The 12,323-nt window shown below is 39.1% G+C and overlaps 2 protein-coding genes and 1 pseudogene across 3 annotated transcripts; 2 read left to right on the plus strand and 1 right to left on the minus strand.

Moving 5' to 3' along the window:
• The first annotated feature begins 3,681 nt into the window (after positions 1-3,681).
• On the plus strand, positions 3,682-4,346 carry LOC106293181. 2 transcript variants are annotated; one of them, XM_013728847.1, is made up of 2 exons: positions 3,682-4,014; positions 4,159-4,346. In XM_013728847.1, the coding sequence occupies exon 1, from the start codon at positions 3,742-3,744 to the stop codon at positions 3,976-3,978; it is 237 nt and encodes a 78-aa protein (XP_013584301.1). In that variant the 5' UTR covers positions 3,682-3,741; the 3' UTR covers positions 3,979-4,014; positions 4,159-4,346. The 2 variants fall into 2 exon arrangements, with proteins under 2 accessions (XP_013584301.1, XP_013584302.1); XM_013728848.1 differs by having other exon boundaries at positions 3,682-4,018; positions 4,163-4,332.
• Positions 4,347-5,812: 1,466 nt separating this feature from the next.
• On the minus strand, positions 5,813-8,335 carry LOC106293968 (annotated as a pseudogene).
• Positions 8,336-9,275: 940 nt separating this feature from the next.
• On the plus strand, positions 9,276-11,777 carry LOC106344591. Its single transcript, XM_013783944.1, has 3 exons — positions 9,276-10,293; positions 10,588-10,859; positions 10,929-11,777. Exons 1-3 carry the CDS (start codon positions 9,276-9,278, stop codon positions 11,775-11,777), a joined length of 2,139 nt encoding a protein of 712 aa, XP_013639398.1.
• Positions 11,778-12,323: the final 546 nt, after the last annotated feature.

The raw sequence follows: 12,323 nt of genomic DNA on the forward strand, positions 1-12,323 counted from the left end.
GAGGAAACCAAATTTTGTGTTTCCTCGGAAATTCCTTGGGATATTCCGAGGATTTCATTTTCCGTCGGAATGTCCGTCAGAATATCGCTGTTTTCTTGTAGTGAAATATCTCGCTCTTGTTCAATGTTTTTTTAGCTTAAATAGTTTTGATTACTGGTGAATAGAGAGTAATCAAATTTGATTATTCAGTCATCTTGAATCTGAAGCTTAGTGATACGATCGAATTAAACTAGTTTAAGGACTTGGGCTTGATTTCTTCTAACGCTTCTCAGGCCTAATTATGTGAAGTTTAACAGTGATACTGTCCTTAGCTCATAGAATCATGTTGATTTGGCAGAGGAGTTGTGGGCAATGAAACTGGGACTGAGACTATTGCAAGAAAGAGCCAATGCTGATTCTTTCTGGTGGCCTTACATTAGCGATCTTCCTGAGACTTACACCGTTCCCATATTCTTTCACCCGGAAGACATCGAGAACTTGCCGCTTAAAGCTTTTCAATACCAGGTTAGGTTAGATGACCTTATCGGGTTAAGTTACTATCAGCTCAAGAGACACCAAATGCTTCATGATAATGATAAGTTATCTAGTCTTTCGCTTGTTTCAAAACCTCTAATTTCCATGATGGGTCTGTTTAAGCTTGTCTACTTTTGAAAAATATATAACTATCTGAGCCCTTCTCTATGAATTAGTTGTGGTTTATCCCCTCAAAAGATTAGAAGAGAAGCAAAAGATTTGTTGATATAGGATACTCATGACATTTACTAAAGATATTTACATTGAAAGACAAAAGGGAAAGCCTAAAATACACAGATAGTAACCTATCTCCATCGCTGTTTCTTTGTTATCAATTCCCAGCAGTGATAGGTCTGCGGTCTCTCTGCCCTAACCCGAGAGGAGAACGGGAACGCTGTGGACCTGTGATCTGGCGAAGCACCCTCAGCATTTCCGGTTGATGAATCTTCTCAAACTCTTTCTTTATCTTCACTACTTGGCTATGTACAGGAAGAACATAATCACCACCTTCATCTTCATGATTGGCCTTCTTCCTCTTCTCCATCACAAATCGGTAGTGAAGGCACAAGACTTCCGTTTGTATGTTTCTTATGATGTTTGCGGTTTTATTTTCACGCTGCAGGCGTGTTTATAATAATAACAATCTTGAACAAAGGTGGACATGAGTTGTTGATGTAGTAAAGAAGTTAGGTTGGTGGGCAACGCCAAATTACTCTCTCTCTCTCTTTGTGTGTTATATAATATATGATGATAGTTTAAAGAATTTGTAATGATCTAAAAGAAAGAAAGAAGAGCCGTATCTTTCTTCCTTAGAACATCATTATCCCAAGTTCTTAATGGATCTCTTAGGTTAATTTTGACTTAAAACAAAATCAAAAATACATATTAACATAGGAGACTTATCTTAATTAGGGGAAGCAAGAGACGGTTCTTGTAAACTCTCTCCTCTCCTTCCTCTGCTGTAGCTTCTTCTTCTCCATCTCACTTCTCTCGTGCTTCCTCCAAAATGGAATCACTCCTCTCATGGGGTTTTGAAATCGGCGATTGAGAGCTCCTCTGATGGGACATTCAAACGGAGACTCGCCCATAGAGCAAAAGGGGACTTTCGATTTAATACCAACCTTCGTTCTCCGGTAATTTGCTGATGCTGATGAGGCAAAAGATCACATGGATGGTTATGTTCTTCTTGGCCGAGGCAAAAGATCCTGAGAACATGCCTGCAAGTGTTGTGGTACAAGGTTGAGCTAAGTTGATTTATATCGCCAAGTCTTTTATGGCCAGCCACCACCTCAAGAACTTGTCTGGACAAGAAAAATGATGCTCGACTTCGTTTAGGCTGAGTTTTTGTATCTTCATGATCTAGGCTCCTCATTTATGCAATAGACATGGTTGTTGGAACCCCTGGTAGGATCCTTCAGCATATCGAAGAAGGAAACATGGTCTATGGAGATATCGCATATTTGGTATGCTCTTATTCTGGTATCTTGACATTATATGTTCCATGGTTTTGGAAGTAAACAAAGCTCAATGATGATGTGTTCTTTACACAGGTGCTGGATGAGGCAGACACTATGTTTGATCGTGGCTTCGGTCCTGACATTCGTAAGTTTCTTGCCCCAGTGAAACAACGTGCGTTGAAAACAAATGACCATGGGTTTCAAACCGTCTTAGTCACTGACACCAGAATAAGCATATGGGCTTCCTCTTGATACTCAACAATTTACAATGTGAGTGATTGGTGTTGTTCTGTTTCATGTATTCTTCTCTTGTTGTTCTTCTTATTGATTATGGTGTGTTATTACTTGAATTGTGAAGATATACCAAAGCTTATTCTCATTGATATGTTGTTTATCATAATTTTTTTTTAAAAACTTTTAAATAAGAAATTTGCAATGGAAGACATAAAAGTTGAAAGTTTTTAACTAAGTTTCTTAACCAAATTTACTACTTAAATAGTATTAAAAATTAATTAGGAGACCCGGATAATGATGCTATTATAAACAGGACGAGAAAGGAGGGTTGGTGTTGGGTGAGTTTTGTTTACGTGTTTCCAACAAAGGCATGACACTTGTCATTTAGTGATGATTACTGCTACGTATTTCCAATTTCCGTTTTGTTTCTTTAAACCGAAGACCAAGACTCTTCATGAGTTTGACGTTTTTTTTTTGAGGTTCCAGTGTTTAGAAGCTAAGCATATTGATTTGATTTGAAAAGTTGAAAGAGACATGGAACTACTTGTTAGCAATTGCTTTAGGAAAACCGGTCAATTCCACCATAATAGATTTGTCACTTCCATTGTTTTCATACATAAACATTTAGATCGAATTTAAAACACCACGAATTAATGTCAATTTTAAATTTTGTACACAGTATAAAAATTTGGTCAATTCCTTCAAGAGTGTCTGACATTTGGCAAAATCGGTTAAATTGGTTTAGAATCAAACCAATTTGATTTCATTTTTTCAAAAATGTACGTGTCCAAACAACAGTCGTTTTAATGGTGATGGTCGGGTGATGCATTTGTATCCAAGGAACTAGTCCTACTCCGGATTAGTATGGCTTCAGCATAGTTCAGATATAAAAAACAATTAGTACAAGCGATTGCAAGATGGACCCGGCCCTGTGACAAACGCCACATATTTTTGACCAAGCAACAATGACAAATCACTATAGAACAACGAGAACCACGTTTTCTTATGTTCTCCACTCAAAAGTGCGCATTATGAAGGCATCTAGCTAATTGGATCAAACTATTGACGAATAACCAAACAGTACTACCTACCATTTATACATACTCATTGGCATAGGCATATATACCTTTGAACATTAGAAACCGTTGGCCCACACCTCAAGGATGTGCTCTATGTTGTAAATTGTCATCGAATCAATAATCTTGCTTGTTCTTGAAGCTATTCTCTCATATACTATATCGTATTAGATCCTCATCTACGAGACTAATTTATACCAAATCTTTAGATATGTGCATTAAGATATTTAAACCGGCTAAATTCCAAAGCCCTCAAGAATATTATTCATTTTTTTTTTTTTTGGAAAAGATAATGAAAAAGGGAATCCGATTCATCCTCATCGTTTCACGTTGACTTCAATTAGCACCATATTTCATTTCCTATATAAAGATAACACCCAATAGTTTTCAAATGTATCTCTAACAAAACCATACTCAGAACAAGTAAAAGAAACTAAAAGGGTTTATACTTTGAAGAAAACATGGTACTTGAAAACTCCTCTAATCACAAATCTCATCACCACCGCAACTCGATGAAAGAGTTCCGAGTTTCCTATGCAGCTGAAGAGCCAAAAAAGGTCTTGGAGTGTGTGGATATAAGGAGGACAAAGAGCGAGAAGGTGAGCAGGAGAAAGGCTATAAAAGAAGAGAATGTTGACAAGGAAGCAGAGGCATTCATAAGGTTTGAGCATAGCAAGTGGTTGACTGAGAGCAGCTAGCTAGTCTATTAACTATGAGTAAGAAACAATAAGGACATACCATATCATATATAGATTGTATTAAATGATAGAAACAATAAGGACATACCATATCATATATAGATTGTATTAAATGATAGAAACAATAAGGACATACCATATCATATATAGATTGTATTAAATGATAGAAACAATAAGGACATACCATATCATATATAGATTGTATTAAATGATCTATGTATATTGTGCTCGTCTTTTTTTTTTTTGGGTGTGCAACCATCTTCTTGTTTTTATTTTGGTTATTGTAACAAAATGGATGCTGTTTCCTTTAAGCTAAAAGGTGCATGGAATAAACCATTACATACTATAACCATATAGTACTCACTTTTTTTTCCTCTCTGGCCCGATTATCGAGAAACCAGATCTGAGAACGATTTTCGACGCCGGCGGCGCTCGCCGACGTCGTCTTTGCTCCTCCTCCTCTCTGCTTTGCCCCGACGACGCCCTCTCCTCACTTTGCTCGTTTCTACACTCTGCTTTTGTCATAGTTTGTTCTCTTACATTAATGGCGACGACGGAATTTATGGTTGTTGAGCGCGTAACCACCGGAACAGGTGGCTTTTCCTGGGATTCCGGGAAGGCTTTGTTACCTGGTCCATTATCTCTCTGCTCCACCCCGTCTGGTCTCGTCGTCTTCGCGACCCACAACCACCTCCGATTTGAAGAACTTCTTCGGCGCCTCCCCTCCGTTCATTTGCAACACCATTTCACTGCCTCAGCCTCCATCGAAAAGGCCCTCCTTGTTCGTGAGGGTCCACTGATTCGCCGACCAGATCCGAAAGATTCCGGCGAGGACAACCCCTCAGCAACGATTGTCTTTTCTCCCTCCTCTGCCAGCATCTCCACCATCTCCGACAACCACCTTCGCCTCGCCACGTCTTGTCTTGCTTGGTCGGATGTCGACAAACAAGATTCAAAAGTTTGGGCCATGCCCATTAAGAGTGTTCTAAAGATTTCGGTTGTGTTCTCTGAGGTCTACTGTTCAAGCTTTATGTCATATATATCTTTATTGAAGATTTTACCGGTCATTGCATCGGAACTGTTACTATCTCCACCACCCTCCTCTTCCGAGGAGAAGACCTTACCACCATTTCCTCTTCCAATGGAAAGAGATTATTCCTTAGCCTCGTTGCCGAGCGTTTGTTTCAGTTTCCTCATCGGCTTGCTATCTTGCGGAGCGGTCTCTACGGGACCAGAAGATGCAACCGAGAGTATTTCCGTATCTCTCGCAGATGAGGTCTGGACCTCAACGTCACATTATGTGACTATTATACAACTGTCCGACGTTGTCGTGAAAGCTCCGTCGACGCATTCAAGCATCGTTTTGAATTCGCTGTCATCTTCGGTTTGAAGACCTATCTTGTTTAGTTTACTTATGTGTTGTATTTTCGGCTTATGGCCAAAGAGAATGGATAATTCCCTCTTTCTATTGTATGGAAGAAGTTTAAAATTTGAATGAAAGTAAGTTGTGTTTCAAAAAAAAAACCATTACATACTATTAATTGGTATATTTCTTGATTTACCAGTTTCAATGCAATAAATAAATATGCAAGGTATATCAGAATTTATGCATATACAGTAGTTCCATCTAAAACATAAACACAAGAAATTTTTGAAACCTGATATTTGTATTAGACAACATAACAAAATCCGAAAAGGGATATGGTGTTAAACAAGATACTTCTACTACTAGAGAATGGATCTGCAAAGAGGACAAGTCGTTTGGTTATTACCAAACCAGTTGTCAAGACAAGTTCTGTGAAAGAAATGCTTGCAAGAAACCAATTCACTCACTTCTTTCTTGCTCTTTAAACCCACAAAGAAACACACACACACACACTCTACATCTTTCTCAATTCTTCTTCTCCTCCGAGATCACACAGATGTTCGGTTTCATCAACTCGACAATCTTTTCTTTTGTTGCAAAAGTGATTTGATAATCATCTTCAACGATTTAACAGAATCTGATTAAAGGTATGTCTATATTAGATTATCTATAAAGATTGTATGTAAATGTTGAGAAGAAGCACTTAAAAATCTCATAGCTAAAAAAAAGGGTCAGATACTAATGCAATGTAGTTGAATTGGATGGAGTTTGAACTTTTAAAGATTTAAAATATTCCTTCTCTGCCTCATCCACTCTCTTCTCGAACATTACCCATTCCATATAACATCTATCCCTCACCTACATGAACAACAACCACACAAGTTTTAAAAACATATAGACACATCTAGTTACTTGCTTGACAAGTTCTTGAAAAAAGGCAAGACCAAGCTTCTCTTACCCCTTGCCCTGGCGATATTCCGTCTTCTTCCTTTCCCTGACTGCCAAGGGAAGGTATAGATTGATGAACGATCCACTCAGTGTCTACTATTCCTATCTTCTCATAAGCAGGCTCCTTCATTTTCACATATAAATAATATGGAAGCCTCTTTGTTAATTGAATAACCAAAAAAAAAACATTTCTATAACGCTAAAAGACATGTAATGTTTTGTGTACCTCAACACACCTTCTGAGTGCAAAGTCAAGACCCCAACCGTGAACCAAATCATTCTGTTATTGGGGTTCATAATAAGGTGTAAGCAAGAGTTAGAGAAAAGAACTAAAAATAGAAGGAGAAGAACAGAAGAAGATAGGGGGTAATAGAGTAAGTGTGTAACCTGAATCATATGCCACACGCAGCGCCACGCATCTCTTGAGAATACAGGAGCCATTATCTCCACAAATCTGTTGTGTTATTAAAGAGTTAGAGTTATAGATGTGAAGATATGAACAATGAGGCTGATAAAGAGATTTTTTAACATACGCAGCACATGGTGGCTGATGAGGATCTAAGCACCGCTCGGGTTTCTCATTTGTTTCTTCCCTAATAAGTTTCAAACCCAATATATAAATTTAATGTAACAAAAATCATGTAACATAGGAAGTTGTATACATACTTATGGACTTCAACATGCTCTCTTTTTTTAGTGATTTGCCATGTACACAATATCTCTGGGTCCAAACCAGGCTGTGAAATCTCAAGGCCATGCTTCTTGACCATGTGTAAGTATCTGCAACAATAAACTTATATTATTAATTTAAGATAAAAGATAATGGAAGTGAGTGTAAAAAAAACTCACTTTTCTGCGTCAAAGTGATCGACTCCAAGATCTTCATCCCAAATGAATATATAATCGTATCGCGCTACAATGTCAGGGTGCAAGAATCTCTTTGCATACCACCTTATATATTCACAACATATATATATACATAAAAAAAAATATATATATATATATATGAGAGTCAAGAAACTCATATAACTAGGGGGAAAAGATAGAGAGGTATAAGAAAAGCTATTGATACCATTTTGTCTGCTTCCTAACACTTGTGTGTATCACATTCTTCGACCACTCAAATTCATCATCCCACTCACTTGTTCTTCCATCGTAATGAAACAGAACAATGGTAAAGTTGTCCGAAAACTGTTTTTAGGAAGACAAAACATGGTGTTCAAAAAAAAGGAAGACAAAACATAAATGAGATTACCATTAAAATAATTTTTTTTTAAGAAAAAAACAAAAAGGACAGGAAGCAACCTTCTTAACACATGCATCTATGTTTTGTCTCTGTTTGTAACCCACTGTAAATGTTACTAGATATCTCGGTTTCTTTTTCAAGTTCTGAGGAAACAGAGAGAAGAAAATAAATTGTAAAATCCAAGAATGAGATTGCGTGTTTGAGAATCAAACCTCTTCAGGGTTCCCCCAAAACCTGCGCAAATACAAGTCTGACTCGGATGCAATAATACCGGGTGGTAATCTCTCAGCTCCTTTTGGATTTGAAGGAACCCATATCTGACCAAAATGTGAATCAAATTGTTCTTGAAACATGCAAACAAATGAGCAAAATTTCTAAACAATTACATAAAACATACCTTTGAGATATCAGTGGCTTGTACAGGAGCTGCAATATCTGAATGTCTACTTGAGATAGCAATGGAACGAAGAAGGTTTTGTGGTAGACTCACCTTCATAATACATCATGGCAAGAGATGAAGAAAAATCTAAGAAGAAGAAAAGATTGAAGAGAAAGAAGACTAACCTTAGGGATCCACAAAGATGGAAAAGATAGTCCAAGTAGAATGCCAAAAGTCACAGAAAACAACGCAGTAGCAAGAAGCTTCATGCCATTATCTTCTGATCTTCTACCATAAGTTGGACTGTACCAACAACAACTATAATCAGGTCCAAATTAGGCTATATATATGTCTACAAGAGAAGAAGAAAAAGAAACTAGATAAAGAGGTTTTCTTACCTGCGTGACAAGATTCCCATAGTTATGTTTTTTTTTTTAAATTACAACTTTTGATTCTAAGCTCCAAATGTCACCAACACCATTACTCCTATTATTAACAAAACTGTTATATATGATCCACATTACTCGAGCGATGCAATCAAACATGTGATTAATATAAGAATTTATCTAATCAAAGACTCGAGCGATGCAATCAAACATGTGATAACCCCTGGATAATCCAAGGGGACTTCAATGTGGCCTTGTCTCCAGAAGAACACTCACGGTCTCAAGAATCCAGGATGGATATGAATGCCATTAAAGACTTCCAAGACATGGTTCAGAACTGTGACATGATGGATCTAGCACAGATTGGCCCTTCATTTACCTGGTCAAACTGTCAAGACGACAACCCCATCAGCAAGAAGCTAGACAGAGTTATGGTCAATAGCCGATGGATCACTGACTTCTCTCTCTCTTATGTCACATTTGAGTCGGGTGGAGTATCTGACCATCTGCGTATGCACATTCAGCTCAGGGACATCCTTCGTGGCAATATGAAACCTTTTAAGTTCTTTAATCACGTCGCAAGTCACCCCAGGTTCCTCGATGTGGTCTCTCAGGTCTGGAACACCTCTGCACCGCTGTTCCATTCTCGATTGGCTCTTAAAAGGTTTCATGAGAAACTGAAATCCCTTAAATCTGAGATGCGGGCTCTCAACAGAGATCTATATGGTGATCTTCCAGGACGTGTAAAGAAGGCATATGATGTTCTCTGTGAGAAGCAAACGGAAGCTATGCATAATCCGCAAACATCAACTTTTGAGGCTGCTTCATTCAGATGCTTGGGAGCATTGGCACCACATATCAGGGATTGAGGAGAAGTTCTACTATCAAAAATCCAGAGTTCAATGGATTGGCTTGGGAGAAAGGAACTCGAGATTCTTTCATAAAGTTACTCAAAGTCGAAATGCGAGAAATATGATAAGGAGGATCCTCACTACTGATGGTAGAATACTAACCTCGCCGTCAAATATCAAGTGTGAAGCGGTAAGACACTATGAGGATTTCCTAAATGACAGTCAGCAAGGAGCTACGGGGATATCGCAGGAAGCGCTTCGCAGTCTAGTTGACTATCAGTGCTCCACTGCAGATGCAGCTATACTTCAGGCCCCAGTCGAAGCTGCAGAGATATTGTTTTCGATGCCCACAAATAAAGCACCCGGGCCTGACGGGTTTCCCGTGGAGTTCTACAAAGCGGCTTGGACTGTACTTGGAAAGGATTTCGTTACAGCTGTGCAATCATTTTTCCTCTATGGTTTCATGCCCCGCTGCATCAATGCTACGCTGCTATCCCTAGTTCCTAAGACCACAGATGCTGAGAAAATGACAGACTTCAGACCCATCGCCTGTTGCAACGTCATTTACAAGGTAATTTCAAAAATTATTGCTCGGCGTCTTAAGGTCACACTTCCGGATGCTATTGAACAGAACCAGTGTGCTTTCGTTGAGGGTAGACTGCTCCTGGAGAACGTTCTTTTAGCCACTGAGCTCGTCAAGGACTACCATAAGTCTTCTGTCTCATCTAGATCGGCCGTGAAGCTGGACATCTCGAAAGCCTTTGACACGGTTAGCTGGTCGTTTATTGAAGACACACTTCGTGCAATGAACTACCCAGATTTGTTTATCACCTGGATTATGCGATGTATAGACACTGCAGCATTCTCGGTCTCAGTCAATGGCGAGCTGGAGGGATTTTTTTCAAGTTCTAGAGGCTTAAGGCAGGGATGCTCCTTGTCTCCATATTTATATGTTATCATCAGTAACGTCCTCTCAAAGCTACTAAACAGAGCGGCATCTCTTGGTCAGATTGGCTACCACCCGCAATGTAAGGAGGTGAACTTATCCCACCTGAGCTTTGCTGATGACATAGTGGTCTTCTCCGATGGTTCGCCAGCCTCACTTAGGAACACTCTTTCAGTCTTCGAAGAGTTTGCGGGTATGTCATGACTGAGGATCAACGTAGCCAAATCTGCTGTTTTTGCTGCGGGTAGGGGGAAGCAGGTGCTCGAATCTGAAGCAGCTGTGTGTGGACTGTCGATCTCGGCGTTACCTGTTAAATATCTGGGGCTCCCTCTCACTACAAACTTGATGGGGAAGGATGATTACGCACCGCTGATCTCAAAAATAAGGAACCGGTTTCTCTCCTGGACTAGCAAGGCCCTTGCTTTTGCAGGTAGATTACAGTTGATAAAGTCAGTCATTGCTAGCATTACCAATTTCTGGTGTGCAGCTTTCTGTCTCCCTCAAGCTTGCATCGATGACATAGAGAGTATGTGTTCAGCGTTTTTATGGAGTGGCTCTCCAAATAATACTTCTAGCTCCAAAGTTGCTTGGTCGGAAGTTTGCTGCCCCTATGAAGAGGGTGGTCTTGAAATTCGCAGAGTTATGGAAGTGAGCACGGTTTTCAGTTTAAAACTTATCTGGCGACTCTGTACTCAATCCCCCTCTCTCTGGGGAGCTTGGGTTAAGCGTTATCTGCTTCGGGGTGAGACAATCTGGGATGTAAAAGACACAGGCTTAGGCTCGTGGAATTGGAGAAAACTGTTGAGATATCGTTCCTTGGCATAGCAGTACATAAGAATGAGCATTGGGAATGGTCAGTTGGTGAGATTCTGGACTGATATTTGGTTTCCGAAGGGTCGACTGTTAGAGATTACTGGTGCTCTTGGAACTCAGAAAATGGGGATCACGAGAAATGCAAGAATCTGTGATGTGTTGGTTGATGGGGTCTGGAGGCTAAGGGACTGTCGGGATCAGCAAATTGCTGCTCTTGTACAGGAAATCAAATCGACTCCCATAACGTTGAATCATGAAGCTGATGGAGTGAAATGGAAATTGGGACCTGACTCTTACGGTGATCGCTTTATCTCCGCTGAAGTTTGGCAACAGATACGAAGTCGCAAGGGCAAAGTGCCATGGAGTAAGCTGGTTTGGTTTCCACAACGTGTACCCCGTTACGCGTTTATCACGTGGTTAGCTTTCCGTGATAGGCTCTCTACGGGTCATCGCACTAGCAAGTGGGGTAGTCCGCAAGGGTGTCTCCATTGTGGTGAGCCAGATGAGACTAGAGACCACCTCTTCTTTGCATGCCCTTATACCTACACACTGTGGCTCAAGGTAGTAGGGAATCTGTTTGGGGCTGAGCCTGATCCGGATTGGGGCATCACTATCTTGCGCCTTCAGACTGGTACCTATGATCGGATAACGCTTATATTACTGAGAATGGTTCTTCAGGTTACCATCTATTATATTTGGAGGGAGATAAACGACATGAGGCACAATAACACTGCAAAACCAGTGGATCAGTTAGCTCGTATAGTCGACAAGGCAATGCGAAACCGCATCTCATCCACTAGATACTTCTTGAAGCCGAAGTTGAAGGATCTGCTTTGTAGATGGTTTGGAGCTCATCTCACTTAAAGCTCTAGTTATTATTCTTTAGCCATGTGAATCTTGTAAATACATTCTTTTACTATGATCAATAAATTTAACATTTCATCAAAAAAAAAGAAATAAGAGACTTTGCTTATGATGTTAAATCAAAAAGCATTGGCTTAACAAAAAAAGAAAAATACATATTTGTAACCAAACAGAAAATAATACAATTACATCATGAGTCCATGACATTACAAATCAGTAGTACACCCAGTGATAGCTTTTGGAGATTCTTGACTTTCAGGATAGAAGTGGGTTTTGGTTTTAGTTTTGGTTTTGTCTCAGATAAAAATTTGATAAAAATTTGTGTATCTTTTATTCTTTTTGTTTACCTTTATACTGTTAAAATAAGTTAAACAATCACATTATCCATATAATAAAAATTTAGATTTTTTCCATATATGTTATATTTTGAGTTTTTTTAAACGGCTATAAATTATTAAAAGCATTAAAAATATCACATATAAAATTTTGGGATTAATGGTTTAAGTTTTTTTGTTATAAAAAATACAAAAGATTATAAAACCATGA

Source organism: Brassica oleracea, chromosome C5, assembly GCF_000695525.1.
Source record: "Brassica oleracea var. oleracea cultivar TO1000 chromosome C5, BOL, whole genome shotgun sequence".
NCBI classification, from domain to species: domain Eukaryota; kingdom Viridiplantae; phylum Streptophyta; class Magnoliopsida; order Brassicales; family Brassicaceae; genus Brassica; species Brassica oleracea.

Excerpts from the sequence above, each read along its gene's own strand:
- LOC106344591 (XM_013783944.1), top strand. The coding sequence starts at position 9,276 with ATGATAAGGAGGATCCTCACTACTGATGGTAGAATACTAACCTCGCCG. Across the intron at positions 10,294-10,587 it reads AGTCTTCGAAGAGTTTGCGG|CTTTCTGTCTCCCTCAAGCT; the intron begins GTATGTCATGAC and ends TCTGGTGTGCAG. Across the intron at positions 10,860-10,928 it reads GGGGTGAGACAATCTGGGAT|TACATAAGAATGAGCATTGG; the intron begins GTAAAAGACACA and ends TTGGCATAGCAG.
- LOC106293181 (XM_013728847.1), top strand. The coding sequence starts at position 3,742 with ATGGTACTTGAAAACTCCTCTAATCACAAATCTCATCACCACCGCAAC.